This window comes from Mizuhopecten yessoensis, unplaced genomic scaffold (genome assembly GCF_002113885.1).
Source record: "Mizuhopecten yessoensis strain PY_sf001 unplaced genomic scaffold, ASM211388v2 scaffold716245, whole genome shotgun sequence".
NCBI classification, from domain to species: Eukaryota; Metazoa; Mollusca; class Bivalvia; order Pectinida; family Pectinidae; genus Mizuhopecten; species Mizuhopecten yessoensis.
Genome location: NW_018480020.1, coordinates 376,573 through 404,071, shown reverse-complemented (window position 1 = coordinate 404,071; position 27,499 = coordinate 376,573). Strand labels below are relative to the sequence as shown.

The 27,499-nt window shown below is 37.7% G+C and overlaps 2 protein-coding genes across 2 annotated transcripts; both read left to right on the top strand.

Annotated features, from left to right (window-relative positions):
• The first annotated feature begins 4,637 nt into the window (after positions 1-4,637).
• Positions 4,638-16,879, top strand: LOC110442292 (NFX1-type zinc finger-containing protein 1-like). The gene is made up of 2 exons (XM_021485820.1): positions 4,638-4,740; positions 14,296-16,879. Exon 2 carries the CDS (start codon positions 14,387-14,389, stop codon positions 16,877-16,879), a length of 2,493 nt encoding a protein of 830 aa, XP_021341495.1. The 5' UTR covers positions 4,638-4,740; positions 14,296-14,386.
• Positions 16,845-24,502, top strand: LOC110442297 (NFX1-type zinc finger-containing protein 1-like). Its single transcript, XM_021485826.1, has 4 exons — positions 16,845-20,588; positions 21,093-21,169; positions 21,757-21,870; positions 22,350-24,502. The coding sequence occupies exons 1-4, from the start codon at positions 16,916-16,918 to the stop codon at positions 22,587-22,589; spliced, it is 4,104 nt and encodes a 1,367-aa protein (XP_021341501.1). The 5' UTR covers positions 16,845-16,915; the 3' UTR covers positions 22,590-24,502.
• Positions 24,503-27,499: the final 2,997 nt, after the last annotated feature.

Below are 27,499 nucleotides of genomic sequence, written 5' to 3'. Positions count from 1 at the left end.
TCTCGGATGAAAATGCACTTGCAGAGACACAATTATGAAGAAAAATGCCATAAAATTGCAATTTTCTCCCGTTATATAGTTTTGGATGCAAATTTCCATCAGAAAATCGGATAGAGCTTTACTTGTTTCATATGTGTACCAAAAATCAGCTAATTCCATGTGGTGGAACGTTCTCATATCGCCGCCTGAATGTGGTTGTAAATTGAAAGAAAAGGGGAAATGAGTAACAACCTTGTCTGAAACCCTATTATATAGCTTATTATATACAAACTTTTATATTGAATATCAGAGCGGATATTTTCATGACAGTTTTATGATGTGTAACGACTAAATAAACAGTATCGATATAAAGATTTACACTGAGGACACCCTGATACATGAATACTGTTCTATCTCAAGTTGTCCTCTTCTGAATTTTCTGATCGTGTGGCCTTGTACATTTATCCGTATCTTCTTGTCTTTGTCTATACGTTTACGGAATCATTGACTCGACGCTAGCTATTCTTGTCTCACTTTCCTTGTTTTATTGTCCCATCTCCAAAGCGTTGTGGCTCTGTCAGGGTTGGGACCCTGACTTGTCTCACTTTCTTTGTGCCTGCCGACCACGCCACATCGAATAGATAGATTATCCATATGAAATACTTTATTTTGTTCTAAGTAATCAATCAATTCTGCGCTTCTTGGAGGTATTGAATGTGATTTATTATATTGTCTTGTTATTTTGTGTAATTAGTTGTTCGTTATTTATCACACATTTTCGCATAATTGTACCAAACTACTAAGTATTAGCTGTTTACAGCAATCATCGGTGGCTTGCTATTTTGTTACTTTATCGACGCTTCATAAACCAATCGTTATTGTTTCAAGATGGAGGGTAAATGTGTTGGAGAAGGGTGTCAAGTATACTTCAAGAAACGTAGTGGCAATAAGAACAGAAGTGCACGCAATGTAAATAGTCCACAATATAAATGGCTCCTAGATACGCTGGTGCAACAAGGATTGATGTCAGCAAAGGAACAAGCACTTATTTGCCAGAAGTGCTACATGAAGTATCTTCGGAACAAAAATCAGCCTGAACCTGAACCCGAGCAGAACCAGGAAATAGAGGAAGAAGACGACTCCCCGTCCCATATCCTGCCGTTGCTGACCCTTCATGATCTTTTGAATGGATCATCTTCACACAAAAAATGCTGTCTCTGTCTTGTTACCTTTGCAAGAAATGGAACAAAATCATCAGTCTTACCAAAACGTGCAAGACATCACCTGATCTATTCACACAAACTGTGGTGTCCCACCTCATCCCGCGTCTGCTCCATTCACCTTATTGGTAACGACTTAGATCCGTCTACAGAGGTTGTCCTTGATGGTAGAGGTTCCTTGGAATCTCAGTTACCATCAAAATCGTCCGAAATCATTAATGACCTCCTAGAGGTGTCGCACGTCCTTTCACAGAACCAGTCTGCGTTTACAATAAGCTTTTCTTCTCTTGATGACTCGGCATGCATGGCCTGGACAGGTTGGTCCAAAGATCAGTTCCTCGAAATCCACTCGCACTGTTCCCCATATCTTTCATCTGGTATATATACCAAGACTACACACGATGCTCTATTACTGTTCTGGGTAAAACTGAAAACCGACATTTCCTGGAGTCAGTGTTCTTCTCTTTTTGGAATTTCCAAGTCAAGTGTGTCCAAAACTTTCCACTCCATAGTACAGGCATTAGACACATCGATAGTCCCACAATTTCTAGGTCCGGATCACTTGACAAGAGAACAGTTGCTCGGGCACAATACTGTCTTTTCAGAAGCATTTTTTGGAGATAAAGCCACTGCCATATTAGATGGCACCTATATTTATATCCAGAAAAGCTCCGACCACAAGCTCCAGAGAATGTCCTACTGTGGCCAGAAGAAGAGAAACTATCTCAAATTCATGAGCATCGCCTTACCAGATGGCTACATTCTGGACACAGTAGGACCATTCACTGGCAGCGAAAATGATGCTACAATTACAAAAAAAGTCATGGACAAGCTAGTTACTTGGCTACAACCAGACGACAACGTTGTCGTTGACCGAGGTTTTAGAGATGTCCTACCAGTTCTCGAAGCCTCTGGCCTCAATGCTAGCATGCCGTCATACCTGAAACCCGGTCAAAGTCAACATTCTGACGTCCAAGCAAATCTTGACAGAACTATCACCAAATCGAGGTGGATTGTGGAATCCTATCATGGTCGTCTGAAACACTGGACGTTCTTCCGAACGCAATTGGTGTCTAACAGCTTTATCAATGTCATCGAGGCTTTGCTTCGAACCGTCACAGCCTGTCTGAATGGTATTAGAGGACCGATCTACCAGAGATCTCCAGAGAGAGATGCCAAAGATAGGCTAATGGCTGAACGTATGAAGGACCGTTTGACAACACCGAATGGTTTAGCTCAGAGAGTCAAGACAGATCCGGATCTATCTAGACGGGCAAGGTCCGAGTTTGTCAAGATGGATGCATCTTCCGTACTGTTTCCCCGTCTCGATCTTGATTACTTGAGAACCATTACGTGTGGAACGTATCAGATATCTCTGGCTCCTGGTTACATCGCCGAACATTTAAGTGATGACGGAGACTATGAGGTGTGGCTTTACCAGCACTCCCCAGACCTTCTCCGATGTCAAATACATTCTCGACACAAAAGCCAAACGAAATATAACGTTTGGATACGGTTCACCGTTTCACCCGATGTTGAGGCCCCAATAAAGGACTACTACTGCCAGTGCCCAGTTGGAGAGAGAACGATGGGAATGTGTGCGCACATCTCCAGTATCTTGTACTACCTTGGGTATTACAGGACGCTGGAAAACCCTCGACCATTACAACCACAGGTAAAGAAATTCCGACAAAACTTGAAATAGTTTTCCATGCGGCAACGGAGTGCATATGTCGAAAGTATGTTTGGGGCTCGATATGAAAGATCCCCGTTACCATGTGACTAACCAAACTTATAAATATAGGTATTATACAATCGCCCGTAGCTATGAACACTCCCGTAAATGCGAAAACCAACCAAAATCATAAGGAACACGTTTTGTTTGTTGTTCTGTCTATTTGTCAGCCAATGTCTTCAACCACGGGGACTTGTGAAGTAGCCATCTTGGATTTTTTTTATGAAAAAGTGTTTCTCTCACTTTTTTTCATATCTGTGTACATATTCTCAACATACCGAGCAAATACTCTCGTTTTTTTGTTAATTATCTAAAGAAAGTCGAAAATCGGCAATTCAACCATAGGCTAATTCAACCCAACATTTGAAAATGTTCCACCACTTACATTTTGATGATTTTTCCTCTCATCAATAGCATATTACGTACTGTTTAATAGGATAAAAATTGGTTTGCATCCAACGCCCATAAAAGGGTGTATTCTCTAAAAAACACAGTTTTTGTGTCTAAAATGTTATCATCGAAAATGGCATTTTTGAGATTGTTTCTTCCATAAAACAGCCAAATGGCGCGATGGAAACATGATTTTTTGTCACAATCATGCCATGAATGTATTCTTTACGGTGACCATCATTTGATTAGATTTTCATTAATATTTTACATAACATGCACATTTTATCAACACTTAGACAGCTTCTGAAAGGTACAACTTTGAGGAGCCATAAAAAACAAACCAAGTGACCTAAATCTTTATACTTTATAGATTTGTGACCACAACGGCATGAGCAATGCACCACCAACAGGAAATTTGAATCAGAGAAGGGGCCGTTTTGGAAACCGGCCCTTTGCCAAGTGATCATATTTTGTATCCATATTTTTCTTGTGTTCATCGAAATTGACCTTGAATTCTTTAATTGTAGGTTGAGTCTATAACTCTGTAGGAGGCTTACAGTCCAGGGCCCGTATTCATGAAACCGTTCTGGATTTTGTGCTCAAGCCTAATTTCTTTACCCGGTTATCAAATAATGATAGTATCATATTTCGTTAATGATTTTTTTTTGGGGGGGGGGGGAATGAGACTTAAAGCCAAACACTGTTTTCAGTGTTAGCATTTGACGTTTTGATCGTTTGACATGATTTAAGTGAGTTACAAGAAAGTTCGTTTAAGCATATAATCCATGCTACATCATGAGAACGGTTTCCTGAAGTAGAAACAGAATTTTCTGAGATCTAAATTTCAATGGTTTATCTTAATTTTTGCGAATGATTGCGAGTTATTGATAAGTTAACTTGTACAAAGAGTCCATTGCTGATTCTCTCATCAAATATCTTGTTAATAATCTTCAATACATAAATAATGTCTCCTCGAATCCATTGTTAGTTTAAAATGGTATAGTGATATAATGACAGACACAGTAAAAATGAATAAACGACACATAACGATGGCGATGTTGTGCGTTTATCATAAGCCATATTTTGACAGGGAAAATAACATTAAATGCATTTACAATACATTATTAAAGAACACAGAAAACAGTATTATGTACATGTACGCCGAAAATGAAAACAAAAGTACAAAGTGTTTTCAGACATTGACAGTAGTAGGCTCCCGTGATCAACTTCTAAGAAGGTTATCAGTACATATACATCGTCATAGGCTACCAACGGGTATAGTTACCTGCTTGTATACATGTACGTGGCAGGTCACTCGTCTAGCCGCCATGATCAGATAGTCGACTCCATGCTGTCCTGTTGTAGAGATGTGGGACAAATCGCGTAATTTCTGCTAGGGGATGGACTCGTTTGAACGTAAGTGTATGCCAGTCACAATAAAAAGACGTACAACTCCCTGAAATTTCATATTTAGATCCTGTTGGGAGTTTTGGTTATGTTGTATGTAGTTTGCCGATTTATGGCCGACGTTGTTTCGGTCGACTTCTGTGTGTCGGGTAAATGTTTTGTGTGTAAGTTTTATATGTCTGTTTTTATGTATTGATTGTATATACATGAGTAGCGTTCCGGTCTATTGCCGACTTGTATTGTGTAAAATATATGTAGCGTTTCGGTTAGGGGCTGTGTTGGCCAACTAGATAAGGCGTCCCACTGTCAACGATCTCTAGCCCGCCACCCCTGAGTAGCGGGTTCGAGACATATGTAGTTCAGTCGCCAGATTGGTGGGTTTTTTCTCTCGGGGCACACCGTTTACCTCCTCAACCTAAATCTGGCTCGTCTTAGATGTATGTAACGTTCCAGTATATTGCCGACTTGTGTGTGTAAATGTATGTAGTGTTCTGATGTATCGTCGACGTGTCGTGTGTGTACATATATGAAGTTTTCCGGTATATTGCCGACATGTCGTGCATGTCGTATGTGTACATATATGAAGTGTTCCGGTATATTGCCGACATGTCGTGTGCGTACCTTTATGCAGTGTTATGTATATTGCCGACGCGTCGTGTGTGTACATATATGAAGTTTTCCGGTATATTGCCTACATGTCGTGTGTGTACTTATATGAAGTGTTCCGGTATATTGCCGTACGTATATGTGAGTGTCCCGGTATATTGCCGACGTGTGTGTGTGTGTGTTTACAAATATGTAGCGTTCCGGTATATATGAAGTGTTCCGGTATATTGCCGACATGTCGTGTGTGTACAAATATGTAGTGTTCCTGTTTATAACAGACGTTCCGTTTGTATACATGTATTTAGTATTCCGATGTATTACCGACGTATCGTTTGTTTCCATGTATGTAGCGTTCCGGTGTATTTCCGACGTGCCGTTTGTGTACATGTTTGTAGCGTTCTGGTATATTGCCGACGTGTCGTATATGTAGATATATTTACATTTGGTGTGGCAAAGCCCTTCTCTATTACTACTAAAGTACTGCCAATAGCAGCTACATGGTTTGAGACTATAACTGAAGTTGGTTTTTGCACCTCCGAGCGACTTAACAGTGTCACTACCGAACTTATCGGTATCTTCTGCTTTGATCCCGAACACCAGCTGCCTGTCTCAAGTGCCTGTTTCAAGTGTCTGTGAGATCAACAAACAATTCTACGCCTGGATTTTTCACCAATACAACCTTCTCCGGTTGCACGATCAACATCAACAACATGCCGGACTGCAAATATAACTCTGACCTGATTATAGTCTCGTTCAACCGGACTCTTGTTGCCTGCGCAAGCTACGCCGAACAGAGAGTCTGGTCAAACCCAGTGCTTTCGTTTTGTGACACGATACCGAGGCTTACCAGGATTCTGGTAAATGATTTCATTGTTCAATATTTACATTCTGTATGCTTAGACCCATTGACAAAAATTACATTCATAAATGCATAACACAGGTGTTCATAGAATCTCAGCACGTGGGAACTGATAGTAACCTGATCACACTGCGTAGTAATACACTACATAAACTACTCACTCGGAACGAGCGACCTAGATGCTTAATTCTTACATCTTAAAATATTATTGAACTGTGCTTTGTGAAATATCCACGTATTCACGTGTCCTGTGCTACAAATAAACATTGAATATGGAACTACATTTTGTTGTGTTATTGTTGTTGACGGTTGCTAAGATCTCTCACGATAGTGTCACATTTCCCCGCGAAAAAACACTGTTCTCGCCACTGCGTTGCACCCGTGTATAAGCAGGAACAAACCCTGTTTATTTGTTTTATTCGTTGTTATATCGATCCACTGAAAGGATTCGTCAATGTAAATATAAGGAATGATATTTATTTTTTCAACATTTATGAGGTCATAACAACAATGGGTTTTTGGACATATTTTACAGGAATCGCTAACGCGATTCATTCAATATGTCCATAACCCCATTGTTGTTATGACCTCATAAATGTTGAAAAAATAAAAATCATTCCTTAAAAGGTTGACACACCCTTTTCAATTTTTGAAGTCAGAATTTGAGTGGCCCCATATTACATTGAATATTTTAATTCATGAAAAAATTACCTGTATATGCATTCCTGAAGTATCCATGTTTTCACTTTAAACGAGAAAAATGTAAGAAAATGCTTAAAAAAATGATTTCGTGTATTTTCATTGGATATTTTACAATAATTCATGAAGCTAACAAGGCTATTGATACAAGTCAAGCCAGATTACCTGAGTGAGAACTTGAAGGTGTTTTGAAGGTTGTACAGGTAAAATCTCACTTGCTTTGCATGCTTTTTTCCAAACTTAAATCAGCCTTGTTGGCTTTGTGCTTTGTTATGATTTATCCAGTGGAAATATATGGCATTATTCTGGAGATTTGACACATTTTCTTACATTGTTCTCGATGATAATGAATACACGGGTACTTCAGGAATGCATGTATAGGTAAGTTTTTTACATTAATTTCATTATTCATTGAAATGTTTAATGGCGTTAACATAACGTCCGGAAACGAAAGTAAAAACACTGCCCTCTGGTGATGGTAATTTTAAAGTCCTGTGTTTGACCAGACTCTTGAATTACAAGTGATCAAGCGTCTGGTTGAACGAGATTAACCTGATTACTGCGGGCTTCCGGCGAATGTGTTACGATACTTGAATAGTTATTTACAAAATGTTAGTTGTTACGATTTTATGAATTGAGAATATGATATATATATTAATTAAAAACAAATGAATTATTAACGAAAGTTGCGTTTTAAGTCTTTTCAATTTTGTATGGGAAATAGTGCGTGACGTCAGTTGTTATCTTCGTGCCGTTCTAGATATTGACGCTAATAAGCGGGAAATTTGAAAGTCGGAAAAGACATAAATTATTTTTTGCGAACTCTCATTACGAAAATATAAATGAAAGCAATGAACTACAAAAGCTAGCGCGGACCATTCAGTTTGTCTGTGACACATGTGGCAGTTTTACCACTTGCTCTGCCACATCTATGGAGTTTATTGCTTAAATATGTAGCATGCCAGTGTATTCTGGCGAGTCTTGTGTGTACATCATATGTAGCGTTTTGGTGTATCGCCGACGTGTATTTTGTGTACATATATGATATGTTCTGCTATATTGCCGACGTGTCGTGTGTGTACATATATGAAGTGTTCTGCTATATCGCCGACGTGTCGTGTGTGTACATATATATAGCGTTTTGGTGTATCGCCGACGTGTATTTTGTGTACATATATGATATGTTCTGCTATATTGCCGACGTGTCGTGTGTGTCCATATATGAAGTATTCTGCTATATTGCCGACGTGTCGTGTGTGTACAAATATGTAGCGTTCCGGTTTATTACAGACGTTTCGTATATGTAGACATATGTAGCATGCCAGTACATTGCCGACGTGTCGTGTGAGTACATATATGTAGCGTTCCGCTACATTGCCGACATGTCGTTTGTGTATATATGGGTAGCATTCTAGTGTATTTCTGACGAGTCTTGTCTGTACATTTATGTAGCGTTCTGGTGTATTTCTGACGAATCTTGTCTGTACATTTATGTAGCGTTCTGGTGTATTTCTTACGAATCTTGTCTGTACATTTATGTAGCGTTCTGGTGTATCACCGACATGTTTCTGTGTATTTATATGTAGCGTTCTGGTGTATCGCCGACGTGTATTTTGTGTGCATATATGTAGCGTTCTGGTGTATTACCAACGTGTTTTTTGTGTACATATGTGTAGCGTTCCGGTGTATCGCCGACGTGTATTTTGTGTGCATATGTGTAGCGTTCTGGTGTATTACCAACGTGTATTTTGTGTGCATATATGTAGCGTTCTGGTGTATTACCGATTTGTTTTTTGTGTACATATGTGTAGCGTTCCGGTGTATCCCCACGTGTATTTTGTTTACATATGTGTAGTGTTCTGGTGTATTACCGACGTGTATTTTGTGTACATATGTGTAGCGTTCTAGTGCATTGTCGACGAGGGTTTTGTGTACATATATGTAATGCTCCGATGTATTGACTTGTCTTGAGAATATGTAGATTTCTTACGTATTTCTGACCTGGTATGTGAACAAATATGAGGGCGTATTTACATATCTTGTTTATATGTAAGATTTGTTTATGATCATATCTTGATACAAGACTTTCTGGACGTAGCACTTATCGAGGTCAGTCAATTCTTGTGTGGCATTTGCATTTTTTATCGTTGTCAGTTGATCCCTAAAGTTTAACTTTCACGCGCAAGATCCCAATACTCATGAAATAGCGTAGTTTTGACAAATGGACTGGTTTCGACTGATTCAGCATGAAACACATGAGTATAAACGTACCTTCGGGTCGCAACTGAAAACGGTCACATACATGTATAAGGATGGCACACCGCCAAAAGATCTTTCTCGAAAACAGTTTTTCCAAAAAAAGTTGTGAGATCATTCATCAATTATCAATTTGCAGTCATATAAGAGCAGAAACGGAGAAACAATTTTTCTGTAGTGAATGTCGTTTAATTTGGTCTCATTTTATCTACAAAATAAATAGATAAAAAATAAATAGTTATAATATTAGCAATGTTTTCAAAGGGTAATGGTTACCACTTCACTTGCTGTAACAGAAACAAAGGGCATGTTTGCTTTAATTGATAAGACAAATATCGATAATATACAACATTTATATAGCGCCCTATATAATTTGTAAATTACTCTAAAGCGTATAACATCACATGGACAATAGTATTATTATAATTGTTAAACAAAAAAGGGCTTACCATCACCATTGTACATTAAGCAAGAAGATGATCATCTCGATGTGCACATAAATGAATAAATAAATTGTGATATGTACATAACATCCGTTCAAATAGCCTAAAATGCAGACGTGAAGAGGTGAGAACACCTTTATATCTGGACAATATTACCGTTCCCCACATTCCATTCTGATACCATTTTAACTCGGGGGGGGGGGTCAAAATCAATGAACGTGAAAAAAGTGATAGAAGCCAAAGATGCATTTCATATCTCACCTCCATATCTCCATTTTTTATTCTATCAAACTTTGATTACTATTCAACATAACATACTTGGAGATAATGTATTATCTTTCAGATTTATGTATACAACCTATCTTGTTGATTTATAGGTCCGTTATCTGCTTCTTCCTGCACATTTGAACTTGAGCCAAGTATTTCAGTCGTATAATCTTTGTTATGATATTTTTACTTCAACTGATAACAGGTAATCTCAAAAGTAATCACACAGTGGCAACTGCATTCTATATATTATGTAATTCAGCGTAAGCTATTCCTCTAAAGGTAGATTTGTTTCAGGTAATTTATCATGTAACCTTTTAAAAAGTGATGACGTCATAACTCCCAATTTTTGACGCGACATTTGTAATTCTAACTAGTGATTGGTCCAAATTGCTCGGCAGCGAAATTATAACGCATTTTTGTATTTAGTGCAAAATATGTTTTGTTTAGTTTTTGTCATTAACGAATATATAGTTATTGACTTAAAAGTGGTGTCTGATTTTTAAAATTCAATTGTGATGAATAACTAAAACTACCCTCAACGCAACAACACTAAACTAATAAACTGAAGTTATGATCACACACTATACACACTAAGTGATAAGTAAGCGCAATAATATATTTCATAGCGGTCATTATAACTCACATTACTGCCGGCTAACGAAAACTATGGCCAGAATACTCTATACAAAACGTTCAACAATGTATTGCATTGATGTTTTATATTGATTTTGTATATATAACGCCTCTATTATGCAACGTTAGGTTTAAATACACAAGGTTGCAAAGCCTTGCAAGGCCTGCATAAACGTGTTTATACCCGCAAATATTGCATATAAAAATAGACAAACCGGTTGAACCGGATACGCGTATCCATTCTAGTTTGATAATATTGCTTAAGGATCCGCGTACCACTGCCAAAATCTGTAACTATGAATATGCATTTTTTACCATTTTTAGCGAAGGGCCATGTGAGCTTATGCCGTGGCGCGGCGTCCGTCGTCCGTTTTCCGGCGTCCGTCCGGCGTCAACTTTTCCATTTAAACGACTTCTTCTTAATAACCAACAAGCCAAATGTCATGATATTTGGCAGGTTGGTGGCTGGGATGAAGCCCAACAAAGTTTGCAAAAGGAAATGACCTTCACCCATATTCAAGGTCACAGGGGTCAAATTTGTTGAAACCTTTAAACGACTTCTTCTGATTAACCAAAAGGCCCAGAAGCCTAATATCTTGCTGATAGGTTCCTAGGATGAAACCTGACAAAGTTTGCGAAAAGAAATTATTTTGACCTATATTCAAGGTCACAGGGGTCAAATTTGTTAAAACCTTCAAACAACTTCTTCTGATTAACCAAAAGGCCCAGAAGCGTGATATTTAGCTGATAGGTTCCTAGGATGAAGCCCAACAAAGTTTGCGAAAAGAAATGACATTTGCCCATATTCAAGGTCACAGGGGTCAAATTTCTTGAAACCTTTAAACGACTTCTTCTGATTAACCAAAAGGCCCAGAGGCGTGATATTTGGCTGATAGGTTCTTAGGATGAAGCCTGACAAAGTTGCGAAAAGAAATAATCTTTGCCCATAATCAAGGTCGCAGGGGTCATATATGTTAAAAACTTTGAACAGCTTCTTCTGAATAAACAAGAGACCCATGCTGATAATATTTGGCTAGTAGCATGCTGGGATGAAGAGCTGCCAAGTTTGTTCAAATGAATGACCTTTGCCTATTGTCAAGGTCATAGGGGTCAAATATGTTAAAAATATTAAACAACTTTCTCTAAATAACCAAGAGGCACAGGCTGAAGATATTTGGCCAGTAGCATGCTGGGTTAAAGGGCTACGAAGTTTGTTCAAATGAATGACCTTCACTCATATGCAAGGTCACATGGGTTATTTGTCTTAAAAACACTTAAAAACAACTTCTGAATTACTTAAGGTTCCAGGGTGATCGGTTGTTCATGTGAATGACCTTGACATACTTTCAAGGTCACATCTGGTCCAGAGTGCATAAATCTTTAAATAAATAAAAGGTATAGGGCCATTAGGGTGATGTTTTACAAGTCGCATTCTGTAAGGAAGGCTAAAGAGTTTGTTCAATGTAATGTCCATGTTTGGCTTTTAAGGTCACATGGGTCAAATGTGTTTTAATCTTTTAATACGTTCTTTTGAATGACTTCAGTCAAGACACTGATATTTTGCCTGTAGCATTATTTTAGGCCACTCTTAAAGTTACAATTGTGAGATTATTACCAGGTGAGCGATACAGGCCCATTGGGCTTCTTGTTTTCTCATGTGACCATAGCTTTATTAAATCATTTCTGGACAGAAAACCATACATACCGAAAAGAATTATGAAAAACAATTATAAAAAAGACAATAAACAATAAACAACATTATTTTTTGTTCAAAAATACAAAGAGGGTATATCGATATTTGCACCCTTGACCCTCGATCACACTGTCGTTGCCTAATCAGCAGTAAATCCATTTTCCTACAAAACATTATATACATATATCCGAAAAAAGTGAGGTTACTCTATATATAAAAATTGGAGTGGTATTTTTTGTTGCTTTGTTGGAGAGAGATCCTCAAGCCTAAAGTGGCTGTTGTTTACTCAGCACAATATGCGCATGTTGTACGAACACTCAATTTAAGGATCCCTGCCCTACTACAGGAGAAACCATAGAGAATTCCACAATGTTTTTTTCGTATTTAATATAGTAACCTCCCCTCAATTTCGTTTTGGATGTAACTGTTGAGCCAGGGCATTCTGTTGACCAGGTAGCTTAATCGATTAGAGCAAGAGTATATCAATCAGAAGTCTACGGTTCGAAACTCGTTCCAGCCTCGCTGAATCCCTGCAGGTTCGGTGAAAGAGCAGGTCTGTTGTATCTCACTGCACGTCATAAAAGACATATAATGTGGGTCCCTGCAGAATCAGGGGTTTTCATCTGTTACCACAATTCATCTGCTGCCCAATGCAACATTGGATTTGTATATTTCTCTCTAATTCCTAAAAAAAACTGTTTGTTTCCTAGTGCCTTGCAAGGCAATGCCTCATTTTTGGCCTTAGTGGTGAGTGTTCGCCCAAGTTGGGTAGACAATGGGTTCTGTCCCCAGGCCGGGGCATACCAAAGTCCTTAAAATGGTATTTGTTATTCCCCGCTTTATGTGTAGCTTTAAGGGTTATCACAACAACTGCTTCACCCATTGTAGGTATGATGTGATCGGGTGGAATAATATGCTATTATATCATATTATGATTTTATGAAACAACGATTCCAATACATATGATAATCAGTAAATTATATGGTTACGAAACATATTTAATATTTGTCATTGTAACGCTTTTTGTGCTATAATTTAAGCGCTAAATTATGAAAGTGCCTATCGAAATTATTGTATTTTTTTCTATTGAATATTTTCGGGGTGTGCCAATGCATAAATTCGCTAATCTATCAAAATTCGATAAAAGCCTAAATTTTGAGAATGCTGAAAAACGTTCGTTTATAATATGACTTTTTTTTTTAAATCATTTGATACAAAATAATATAAAAACATAACTGTCTCCCGTTCTGAATATTGAGTCAACACAATTCGATTGTGACGTCAATTCCGGAGTGATATTATACACGTTACATACACATCATTTATGTGACGGCTTTATGACACTGCATAACACGGTATTCATATGACGTCACAATCGAATAGGAACAGTCAATGTGACGTCACGTCATTTTGCAGCAGACGCAATTTTCATTGTGCCAGGGGTGGCCAAGTGCAAAATATTCGTTGCAGATCACAATTATACAGTTTACTTTGTGTTATATGATAAAAAGAATCTGTCATTCGTTTCCTTTCATATAAGATTGATGAAACTCGTTTACGATTTTTCAAATTTTTCATATGAATCTGTCATTCGTTTGTCAACATATCTATATTTATGATACTCGTTTAAATTTTTTGAATTGATAAACTTCCTTCATGCAGGACTCCCATTGCACTGTGGTTTCACGTATAAATAGTAATTTCCCATTGATTTCGTTTCGGTTATGACTGTTGCTTAGTTGGTCAAGACCTCTTCTGTTATCCAGGGACTCAGTCGGATCGAGGACAATATAGCATTTCGAGGTCCAGGATTTGAATTCTGGTTTAAACACGCTGATTTTTTTTCTATTCGAAATGTTGCTGATTGATTGTTTTTATCTTTTTCTTTTTTTCATTTTTCCGTCTCTATTAATTTTGCATAAAAAAAATCAAGGCATACTTTTTCCCCGAAATGGTTATCAAAGCAATAGCCTTGCTGGAAAAAATGTTTTGATTACATAGTTACAGTTTTTGGCAGTGATACGACGATTTTTAATACACTAATTTGTAAACCACAACACTTAAAGACGAGTTAGTCTAAATTACATACGTTGTTTTCATTACAGATGGTGTACATTCAAGCGCAAAAAAGAAGCTTAACTACAACGACATGAAACTGTAAGTAGATAATATACCGCATACCGACAGGATTTTAAAATGGCATGGGGAAAAGCACCACAAAGTTTCACTGGCGATCAGTTGGCATCGTTACTCACCGAATCGGAGACATGCGCAGATGTCCTGGCTTTCCTAGTTACCAAAGAGAGACAGCAGACAGAGTTGACCTTGAGTCGGTCCGGTCTAGCAGCTGATTACGTAATACAAATGGTGTTAGTCCTGCTGAAGGCCTCACAGTGCAAGACAAATGAAGTAGGCGTCATAGACCTCCTCACCATCCTGGTTGGTTCAAAGTTCTTCATGCGCGAGCTGGTAGCTACGTCATCAACGTTTACATGCCATTCTGAAGTAGAAGACGCTCTCAGATTTATTGATAATTTAGTTGAAATACTTCACCAAATGCATCAGCTGCTTCCGAACTTGTTCAACAACGCCCTTTCTCTGATTATCACCCTAAAGGAAAAAACAGAAGACATACTTATGACATCTACAGAAGAACAACGGCAACGTGTCGTAAAATTGTCAGGAAAGTTATCAGAAATGAGAGACAATGTCATGAAGGTATTAGTGTCGTGTTCTCAAGATGATCCTCGGTTTCCGTTTGAGGGACAAGCCCCGCCAGACGACTTCCGTAACATCAAAATACTACCCAGAGTTGTGGATATCTTTTTAAGTTCTCGCGGTGCATTTCTACGTAAAAATAAATCACGTGGTAGCTACGACGACCTGAATCATTACTTAGACGTCCAGTTCCGCCTATTAAGAGAAGACTGCATCTGGCCCTTACGCGAAGGCATCACCCAGTACGTGCAAGAGACGAGCAATGGATGCCATGTTCGCCGACTTCAGAACGGGAGGCTTTACAGGAATGTAGAAGTAAAGAAACATGGCCACCATTTGGAAGGAGAACTATTCGAAGTTACACTTGATAGTCAACATGCCCAGAACATTTATTGGGAGTCTTCCAAAAGACTTCTGCATGGATCTCTTCTTTGTTTCTCGGCCGATAACTTCCGGACAATGGAATTGGCTGTAGTTGAAAGCCCGGACAGACAAATGCTCGCTGAATCATACACCTTTCCTGTTATATTCCCCACTTTTGCCGAGATTCAACTCAATACTAAATATACAATGATTGAATCTTCTGCTTTCTTCGAAAAGTACCGGCACGTTCTGGAAGGTCTGCAGAACATAGAACAACTCCCGTTAGAACAATATATCGTTGATTGTGAAAACAGCATAATTCTACCTAGGTACCTGCGAAAGAATTCTTCAAAATACGACTTGGAGCCAATTGCTTCCGGCCGACTCCTAACAACAGCATTGGATGCTAAAAGGAAAACAGAAAATATTCTTCAAGTTAGACTACATGACCCTATGAGCAGGTGGCCAACGGCTGATGTTCTCCACCTCGACCAGTCCCAGTACGTAGCTTACCATGCTGCCCTAACGCAGGAGTTTGTTCTTATACAAGGTCCGCCAGGCACTGGAAAAACACATGTTGGCATCCAGATTGTAAAAACTCTTCTGCATAACAAAAACGTATGGAGTCATCCTTCCAAAACAGAACAGGCAGGTTTATTAAATACTAGACCATTGGAAATAAACTCAGATCAAAAGAATAACCAATTGCTTGTAGTTTGTTTCACAAACCATGCCCTCGATCAATTCCTGGAAGGAATTGTTGGTTGTTTTGAAGGCGAAAACAAGGAGCTCTTGCAAAATGAAATTGTGCGAGTAGGCAGTCAATGTAAAAATCCTACAATCGAGCCTTTCAACCTGAAGAATCACAAAAAAGACCTTCACTGTGACTACACTAAACTTAAAAAGCTGAAAAAGACTGCAACCCAGCTACACACTCAACTGTTAACGATTCATATCAGCTTACGAAACCTGCAAACCACAATACTGGAATTCGAGATACTTAGGCCTGCCATGTCGCAAAGGCACGCGAATGCATTTGTCTGTGATACACCCCATGCATCATCTCAGAAACTTTACCAGTGGCTACAGGCGGGAAAAGGCCCATGGCTAAAAAAGGCCGGTCAAGCATACAGGAAATCACTTACAACAACAAAACAACCAAAGCATGACCACGCCAATCGACAAACTACAGTCAATCAGGATTGCATAGACACAGAAGCCGATAAAGCTGAAGAAGAGAGGCGTATCGTCTACGACGACCTGCATTTAGCAACCCAAGTGAAGATTGGGCTTGATATCAAGGAGGAAATTCAAAATATCCTGAAACCGAAACATGAGTATATGCCACTAATAGATGACGCATTGAAATCATTTTTGAAGCAGGAAGCAGACATCACATTGTCGGAGTTGTGTTCTGAAAATATGATGAGAGCAAAGGAAGTCGAGTCACTCAATGGTTGTCTGAACAAGCTCAAGCTAGGAAGACGATGGATGCTTTATCGTTTCTGGGTTGACACATACAAGAAAATGCTACTTGAACAAATGCCGCACGTAGAAAAAGAACACTTGCAAATTATGAAAGATTACAAAAATGAGAAAAAAGAATAAGATGAAAGAATTTTCAAAAAATCAACAGTCATTGCCATGACGACAACAGGTGCCGCGCGTTATCATGACATTCTCCAGGAAATTGGTCCAAATATCGTAATTGTAGAAGAGGCAGCGGAAGTGTTAGAGGCCCACATTGTCACCGCTCTCAGTCGAAAGTGTGAACACCTCATTCTAATAGGGGATCATAAACAACTAGAGCCGAAACCTTCAGTCATGCAACTGGCCAAGGAATACAACCTGTCTCTTTCAATGTTTGAACGCATGTTGAACAACGGAATTGAAAACCATTGTCTACAACGGCAACATAGAATGCGACCAGAGATATCAACACTTGTGCGGGATATATACCCTGTTTTGGAGGATAATGAAAATGTTCTGGATTATGAGCATATCAAGGGAGTGAAAAAAGACGTGTTCTTCATAAATCACAACCGTCCTGAGGATTACACAGATGACATTAAAAGCTATTCAAACATGCACGAGGCACAGTTTATCTCTGAGCTGTGCAGATATTTGCTGAAGCAAGGATACGAAGGCAATCAGATTACAGTGTTGGCTGCCTACACTTGTCAGATGTTTTCTATTCGTCATTGCATGGCAAAAGATGAATTCAAGAGCGTCAAAACTATTGCCATAGACAACTTTCAGGGAGAGGAAAACGATATAATTCTGCTGTCACTCGTCCGAAGCAATAAAGAAGGAAACATTGGGTTTCTCTCCAGGTCGAACAGGATATGTGTCGCTCTCTCCCGAGCCAAGAAAGGACTGTATGTCATTGGAAACTTTGACATGTTTGTTGCGTGCAGTTCACAATGGTCACATATTGTAAACAAAGTCAAACAAGCAGAGCAGTTCGGTAATTCCCTGCCTCTTTTTTGCCAAAATCACCCACATGAAGACGGTGTACAGGTGACAACATCTGCAGACTTTGCCAGAGCACCTGATGGCGGATGTCAGATACCGTGTGGATTCATACTACCGTGTGGTCATTCATGTCGTCTGGCTTGCCATCCAATGGACAGACAACATACCGCATATAAATGCAAGACAGTATGTACTGAGACTTGCCCTAATGGTCATCCTTGTAATAAACCATGTCACCTCGGGAAGTTATGCAACTGTCAAAAAATGATGAAGAAACCTCTTCATTGCGGGCATGTCAAAACTGTGCTGTGTCGTGAATTTTCGGAAGTTTGTGTTTGTTCCGTCTTTGTGAAAAAAGTTCTCCCCTGTGGTCACCAAGCTGAAATGAAGTGCCATGCGGATCCAGCTAGGAACTCCTGTGAAGTTTTAGTCACAAAAAAGCGGGTGGACTGCGGACACACTGCAAAATTGCCCTGTTCGAACGTAAAAATCGACTTTAAATGTCAACAGAAAGTGTCCCTTGTTCGTGGGGCATGTGGACACCGTTATCAAATTGCCTGTCACGAAGATTCAAAAACATATCAACGCGGAAACTTATGTCAAGAACTCGTAACAAAAACATTCCTGTGCATGCATGTCGAGGACGTTATGTGTTGTGGTTCTCGGTATGCTAACTGTAAAACGCCCTGCGCCTTACAGTGTCATCATGGGCACTCTTGCGGCAAACTGTGTCACTTTCAAACTCCCTGTAAGTGTGAATTTCTAGTTGAGAAGACATTGCCGAAATGTGGTCATCAACTGATGATAGAATGCCACTCAGAAGACGACCCGGCGTGGTTGCAAGTACCCTGTGAAGAGATTGTTTCTAAAGTAATCCCTCTCTGTGGTCATTCACAAAACATAAAATGCAAAGAGGTCCCTCAGACGCAACAATGTCAGGAAATTGTTCCCAAAAAACACCCTCTGTGTGGTCACATGATTGCGATTATGTGCTCATTGACCCCCTCACACTCCATGCTATGCAAAACTATCGTGCACAAGACACTCGTCTGTGGACACAAACAAGTTCAGGAGTGTTCAGCAAGAAACGTTACGTGTACTGTGAATGTATTAAAGACTATGCCATGCGGCCATCAACAGCTTGTCCCTTGCAACAAAATGGACGCCCCAGTAACTTGCATGAAGAGGATAACAAAGAAGTTTCCGAAATGTGGACATGTAACAGAAATGTTCTGTTGGGCATCAGCACTATATCTGCATTGTCTCCAGACGATTACTTTAACAAAATGTGGACATCAAAAGACGATTTCTTGTGAGGAAAGCATGCATGGAGTTGAAATGGAAAAAGCTGACAGATTATACAAATGTAAGCTGACATGTTTTACCGAAGTGACATTGCATTTTGCGTGTGGCCATTCTAAAACGACTCAGTGTCATTTGTCCGAGACTGTGCGGCAATGTTCAAAAGGATGCTGTCCTCACATCTTATCATGTGGACATCCCTGTACTGGAAAAGACGACGACTGCTCAGAGAAACTTTTCCACGCATATTGCACACAACCATGCAACAAACTTCTCGTGTGCGGCCATCAGTGCAAGAGTGCAACATGCGGATTGTGTTCCATTTGCTCCAACGAATGTGAGAGATATTGTCCGCATCGCAAATGTGAACATCCGTGCTCACAAGACTGTCCGCCCTGCAAAGAGACGTGCTCTCTACAGTGTCCTCATCACAACTGTTCTCGCTTATGTCACGAGGAATGTAACAGGCCTCCGTGTAATCTTCGGTGCCCACTTATGTTGAAATGTTCGCATCCGTGCATGGGTTACTGTGGCGAACCTTGTCCGAGACTCTGCATTGTATGTGAGCCTGACAGACGAAATGAGTTCACTCAGACATGCAACGAGGACATACGTCTGGTACGACTTTTAGACTGTGGCCATGAGCATGATGCTTCGTTGTTAGATAAACTGTTAAAGGAAGATACCGAAAATGGCTTCAGTGTTTTGCGATGTCCATCTTGCGACAAAGTTATACATTGGCATCCGAGATATAGTCATCAGCTGAAACAGCAATGGCATGCCATAGACGCTGTCAAAAAGATTCTGTTATCATGTTTAAAAGGCTGTACAAAACATCAACGATTCCCAATGGTAGCTGGGGGAGTCTCAGATATCCGAACATACTTACGGAGGCTGAGTACTTTCTTGTACCTCAACGAAAATCTCAACGCAGACAAAAATCGTCATATTAAATCGCAGGAATGGCTAAGGTACACAATACAAAGTTTGTCGGCGTTTCTGGATGACCTTCCCAGTGCTACACGATCCAGTGTGTTTGCTACCTTTAATGAACGATTGTGGAAGTTAACTGCTGTTCAGTTGTTGATTCAAATGTACTCAAAAGGCAATGAGTCTGATGACAGTGATGGATCGGACGACGATTCTGACGATGATGTTGCAGATGGTGATCATCAAAACGATGATGATGATGATGATGATGATGATGATGATGACGACGACGACCACGACATTGACGACGATAACGTCCAAATCGAAGGCGAAAATGGTGATAAAAGCAGTAAACATTCACTTAAAAAAAAACACATGAACCACAAAACCAGCATTGCAACCGAAGCAATAACAACAGAACTCCAGACGCAGATGGAAGTGGAGATTTTTGTTATAACAAAACAGACATTCACGCAAAGTGATCTATCGAAATTCCGTGAACTTCTGTTGCCGTTCCTTACGGACTCATCTGAGGCCATCCAGTCGCTTGACTGTCCGGAGCTGCGAGGTGTCAGCATACATTTGGATGACTGGACACGCTGCATTAAAGGTATAATGTTGACATAACCCCGTAATTTTGTTCGTTTTGGGATGCGACTACATTATATTTACCTTAGGTTCCCTTTATTTAAACGAGTTTTGTAACTCTTAGATATGTAAACTTTGTTTTAAGTCATATATATATATATCACATCAGTCCGCCTGAACAAACCCTAGAAAGCAGAGACGTCTAGCGGTAGATCTTGGATACTTTTTATCTTAATCTATGTATGTATATATGTTATATGTATTCTCTTTTATTCAAATGTTTTTTATTTGAATTTATTTTACCTTCTTGTATTTAATTCTTTTTATTAAAATGTTCGTTTTTTTAATTCATATATATGTACCTTCAAAGTTTGATAAAAACAAAAGAACAAAAGTAAATAAAGAAAACTTTTAAAACAAATTCAAAGCGATCAGTTGATTTCCACACTAGATTGTTTTTCATAGGAAATTTCAAAGTAAATGTTAACTTTTTCTTTGTTTACAATTCTTTGCATCTATTTCAAAGGTCATGTCCAACCTTCATCCTATGCAGGAGATAATTGTCTGGGATGTTCATCTGGGACCAAATGGACTGTTGAGATGGTAAGATAGTGCGAGTCGTTAGAGGAGCAAGAGTGTTATAGTAATTTAATATACTTCTGTTTGACTTAATGTATACAAAAATTAAATAACTGTATTCGATTTTTTGCCCTTATTTACCTGCCCAAAATGTTAGTTCTTTATCAGCTCTGTGTTAGTCCGAAATCGAAAACACCTCTGCAGACTAACTCTCCCTCGTCAGTTACCGTAACATTCTCACGGAAATGTGTGTGGAGCTTGAAATGGTCTGACTCGACCCAGTATCTACCAACCGTGAGACAAAATTGCAGCCGATAGTATGAGCGTTCAGTAGGTTTTGTTTTAAACTAAAGTAAGAATAGTGCTTTGATTAGTATAACAAAACAGTTACAGAAAACAGGAGTACGAATTGTTTGGCTTTAGAACGTTTCTAGATCCACTCGACTAGGCCTACATCTCTCGGTCTAGAGAAATATACCTGTCCACCTCGTTATACCTTCAACTACGGTACTGATACGGTATGTTCACTGTATTTCAACTTGTATATTAAGTTTAAACATTTCTTATCCTGTTGATTTATGTTTAACTGCTTCGTTTCTGTTTGTTGATAGCTTCACCTTATGAAAGAAATACGCAACCAGATTGCATCAAAGAAAGCGAAAGACAAAGAGGGTAACACACGAAGACGACAAGAGAGTAGACAGCAATTAGAACAAAGTACCGGGGTAGGTGTGAATTTAGCAGGATTATTTCTATATGATGGTCTTACTACTTCCGGATATACATCTTCAAAATGCAGTTTCATTTAACTCATATTCCATCTGCAGTCAAATGACTATATATTCCTCATATATATTTGCATATTGATATGCCGGTATGTTGTTTTGATTTGAACGAATTAATACACCATTTTCCAGACTAGCTTCGTGTTTTAAAATATCATCTGACGTAATTTTTTGTTATAAACAGTAGTATTTATATATTTTTCTATCATTTAAATAATGCATGTGTGAAGTGTATTTAAATTAGATTTATACAATCCATCAGTTGATAAGCTGAACCCATATATCACACGATATTCAATAAGCAGTCAGCAAACGTACGATTTTTTTATAACTAGCAATAACAAGTAAATTACCCTAGAGTCTTTATTCCGTCTCAACCTTATCCTTACACATTTGATGTATCATCTTTTTTCGAACAGTTGGAGCCATATGCAGCTACCTTGGGTGAGTTAACTGCAGGACCAGAAAGATCACAAAGTCAATTTTTGTCGCAATTGGGTGTTAAAAGGCAAACAGTGAAAAACAGATACTTGGGGACAGAAGATAATGACCTTCCAGAAACCAAAAATAACTTGGGGAGAGGAGATTTCGATCTCAGGGAAACCGAAGGGAACTGGGGGACAGGATATGTTGGAACTCGGGTAGCCGACAGAAACTGACGGACAGGAAAAGTTGAGACTAGGGCAACCGAAAGAAACCGGAGGACAGGAACAGCTGAGCCTGGGGCAATAGAAAGGAACTGGAGGACAAGAAAAGCAGAGCCTAGGCCAACCGAAAGAAACTGGAGGACAGGAAAAGCTGATCCTCGGGTTACCGAAGGAAACTGGAGACCAGGAAAAGCTGAACCACGGGTTACCGAAGGAAATTGAAGGTCATAAAACTTTGAGCCTCGGGCTACCGAAGAAAGTAGAGAAAATTGGTAGGGGCTGCGAAAAGAATAACCACGTCGATGTACCAGAGGAAACGTTTGTTATTAGGATTTTCGGTTTTCCAGTAGTAAACAGGCTATTTCTGTATTAGAGAAACCTAGTGTTACATTCGTTTGAGTTTTGACATAAAATCCTTTATACGAATACTTTCATTTTGTATATATTTTGAAAACATAAGCTGTACCCTTAGTAAGTGTTGTTGCTTATTATTGGGTAAGTTGTTTATTTCATCTCTACTGATTTGTAAAAATAATAATTTGAAATTGCCTTTTTTGTTTCGGTCATTTTCAACTTCGCTGTAAGAAGTTGTTTCTTCTCATTATTACCATTATCAATACAAATGACAAATAGAAAGAAGACATAGTCAAGGATATATTGAGCCATGCTTTATCCAGATTATGTGTATGTTTCGAATTTGTTACTGTATACCTTGGATTTTTTCAATAGATTTAAAAACCATTTTTGAATCCCATCGACTGTAAGGGTTTCATATTTGTAAAAGAAAAAAGAGCATAAATGGTTACAGGTTCATATCCTCTTGCAAAGGATTTTCAATTAGTGAATTATTATTTCACGTTCTACTGTTACACAGTTCTTTATATAGGTGGCATACCTGCAATATTGGTTCATGTAACCAGTTTGGAATATTCATGTTTTAATTATTAAGTTGTATTTGTATGAATTTAATACCCTCCATTATACTATATAGAAGTAGTACATTCCCATGTTTCCTGCATAAAATGTATAATATCACTTATTAGGAACTATTTGTTTCCTTGTTAATGTATTGCAGCCCATTATCTTGTAAGTACTGTAAACGAGAAATATTCGTAAGGCGACTCTTTTACTGATCGCGGAACATTTTCAAGTTGGAAATGGTTCTATATTTTATTTAACTTTAATCGACATATATCTACTCGCAAGTGAATATTTTCTTGTTAACGTTATCCACGAAAAAATAAACGCGAGTATTTCCATTGCACGCAAATCGCCACGTTTACAGAATATTGTATTTGAAAAATAACCATATTTTGATTAACGATCTTCAATCAGTTATTAGTTGCATATGATTTTCTTATGATAATGAAACACCCTTGTTTTTGTTTGATTTTGTTTCATTATGTCATTTAAATCAAAGTGTAACTTTATTCAATTATTTCAAAGTTGCTAAACACAGGACAAATCACATAATGGCTAGCACAAACATAGAAAACATTACGGTCAATCGTTGATAACTGTCCTTTTAACTGTTTTTTATTGAAAGTCAAATTTATTTTATGAGCAAGAGAATATATCACGACCGCGATTTATAATAGCAATGACATTATTTTATTACAATTATTTAGGAGGACGTTTAGCTAACAAAACGATTGAAAAGGCGACAGAAAGACGAAACTAGAAATTTCCAAATTCATCATTCTTCGGTTTATTTGCAAACAAATGTTTTGGAAAATCTCTGATAATCCATTATTAGTTCGTTCAGTTACTATGGTAAAAATAACATTCATTTGACATTCTAAGGAAGGAGTTAGTTTAATGTTTATTAACTCTGACCATTTGATTATAGGCATTGGTAAACTTTCTACATAACACTGATTATAATTATATAATGTTTACAGATGTTATTGTTACATATTCTATATCAAAAATTATAACTATATGTTTACAAATGTTATTGTAACATACTANGTCAATCTTAATTATATGGCAACAGTTTTGTTGTGTCAATCTTAATTATTTAGCAAATGTTTTGTTGTGTCGATCTAAATTACTTAGCAACAGTTTCGTCGGGTCAATCTTAATTATATAGCAGCAGTTTTGTTTTGTCAATTTTAATTATTTAGCAACAGTTTTGCTGTGTCAATCTTAATTATTTAGCAACTGTTTTGTTTTGTCGATCGAAATTACTCAGCAACAGTTTCGTCGGGTCAATCTTAATTATTTAGCAAAAGTTTTGTTGTGTCGATCTAAATTACTTAGCAACAGTTTCGTCGGGTCAATCTTAATTATATAGCAGCATTTTTGTGTCAATCTTAATTATTTAGCAACTGTTTTGTTGTGTCAATCTTAATTATTTAGCAACAGTTTTGTCGTGTCAATTTTAATTATTTTGCAACAGTTTTGCTGTGTCAATCTTAATTATATGGCAATAGTTTTGTTGTGTCAATTTTAATTATTTAGCAATAGTTTTGTTGTGTCGATCTAAATAACTTAGCAACAGTTTTTAATTATATAGCAACAGTTTTGTTGTATCAATCTTAATTATTTAGGAACAGATTGTTGTGTCAATTTCAATTATTTAGCAAATGGTTTGTTGTGTCAATCTTAATAATTTAGTAACAGATTTGTTGTGTCTATCTTAATTATTTAGCAACAGTTTCGTCGGGTCAATCTTAATTATATAGCAGCAGTTTTTGTTTTGTCAATCTTAATTATTTAGCAACTGTTTCGTCGGGTCAATCTTAATTATATAGCAACAGTTTTGTTATGTCAATCTTAATTATTTAGCAACAGATTTGTTGTGTCAATCTTAATTATTTAGCAACTGTTTTGCAGTGCCAATCTAAATCATTTAGTAACAGTTTTGTTTGGTCAATCTTAATTATATAGCATCAGATTGTTGTGTCAATTTCAATTATTACGCTACAATCTTTAAATTGATCTTAATCATTAATCTTCATTTTTGTGTCAATCTTAATTATTTAGCAACTGTTTTGCAGTGCCAATCTAAATCATTTAGTAACAGTTTTGTTTGGTCAATCTTAATTATATAGCATCAGATTGTTGTGTCAATTTCAATTATTACGCTACAATCTTTAAATTGATCTTAATCATTAATCTTCATTTTTGTGTCAATCTTAATTATTTAGCAACTGTTTTGCAGTGCCAATCTAAATCATTTAGTAACAGTTTTGTTTGGTCAATCTTAATTATATAGCATCAGATTGTTGTGTCAATTTCAATTATTACGCTACAATCTTTAAATTGATCTTAATCATTAATCTTCATTTTTGTGTCAATCTTAATTATTTAGCAACTGTTTTGCAGTGCCAATCTAAATCATTTAGTAACAGTTTTGTTTGGTCAATCTTAATTATATAGCATCAGATTGTTGTGTCAATTTCAATTATTACGCTACAATCTTTAAATTGATCTTAATCATTAATCTACATTTTTGTGTCAATCTTAATTATTTAGCAACTGTTTTGCAGTGCCAATCTAAATCATTTAGTAACAGTTTTGTTTGGTCAATCTTAATTATATAGCATCAGATTGTTGTGTCAATTTCAATTATTCAGCTACAATTTTTGAATTAATCTTAATAATTAGTCTACATTTTTGTGATAATCTTAAAAATTAGTCTACATTTTTGTGATAATCTTAATAATTAGTCTTCATTTTTGTGATAATCTTAATAATTAGTCTACATTTTTGTGATAATCTTAATTATTGAGCGACAGCCTTGCTGTGTGGATTTTAATTATTAAGTTACACTTTTATTGTGTAAATCTTTATTGCTTAGTAGGTGTTTTGTTAATCTTCATAATTTAGTAATTTTTAATGTGCCAATCTTTATTATTCAGTCAATTATATGTTGTGCGAGATTATATTTTTCAGCTCTCCTTCATATTCCCCGGTCACATTCACAGATCGGGCGCCGATAGCAATCCGTATCACTTCCCGTTGACAACTAGCCCCTATCCAACTAGTCAAACCGTGGTGTATCCGCAACGGACCACGGATATAGACTATTCCGGGGCTAACCGTGAATTTCCATCCGTTGTGGATCCGGCGAGACAATCCGTGAATGTGTTACCGGGGCATTAGTAATTATTTTGTTAGTCTTTATCTTTTACTTTTTTGTATTGCCGTTAATCATAATTTCGTTTATTTTTTGTCAATCTTCATAATTGAGTCAATGTTTTGCTTTTTAATTCTTGATCATAGTCAGTAAATGTTTTGTGTCAGTCAGTTAATTGAAATATAACAATAAATACCTTTGAATCGTAGTGCCAAACAAATCATATGTATACATGTAATCGAGTAAAATAAATAGTTTCCGTTTCATCTTTTTCGGTGTTTTAAGTTTTGATCATTTGTTATGGAATTATCCTTCTTTTTGAATCACTGGCATTGGGCCAAGCTGATGGATGTCCATCTTGATGAGTTACTGGCATTGAGCAAAACTTAAAACTATTCTTTTTGAATGAGACACTGTTATTAGTCCCAGCTAAAGAATATCCTTCGTGAGAGACACTGGTATTGAGCCAAACCTAAAAACATCATTCTTGAATGCGCCTCAGGTACTCACTAAGCTGAAGAATAACATTTTTGATTGTGACACTATTATCGGTCCCAGCTAAAGGATAACATTCTGGACAGAAACACTGGTATTGGGCCGTGCTGAAGGATAACATTCTTAATTAAACACTGATATTGGGCCGAGCTGAAGGATAACATTCTTGATTAAACACTGGTATTGGGCCTTGCTGAAGGATAACATTCTCGATTGAAACACTGGTATTAGGCCGTGCTGGAGGATAACATTCTTGATTGAAACACTGGTATTGGGTCGTGCTGAAGGATAACATTCTTGATTGAAACACTGGTATTGGGCCGTGCTGGAGGATAACATTCTT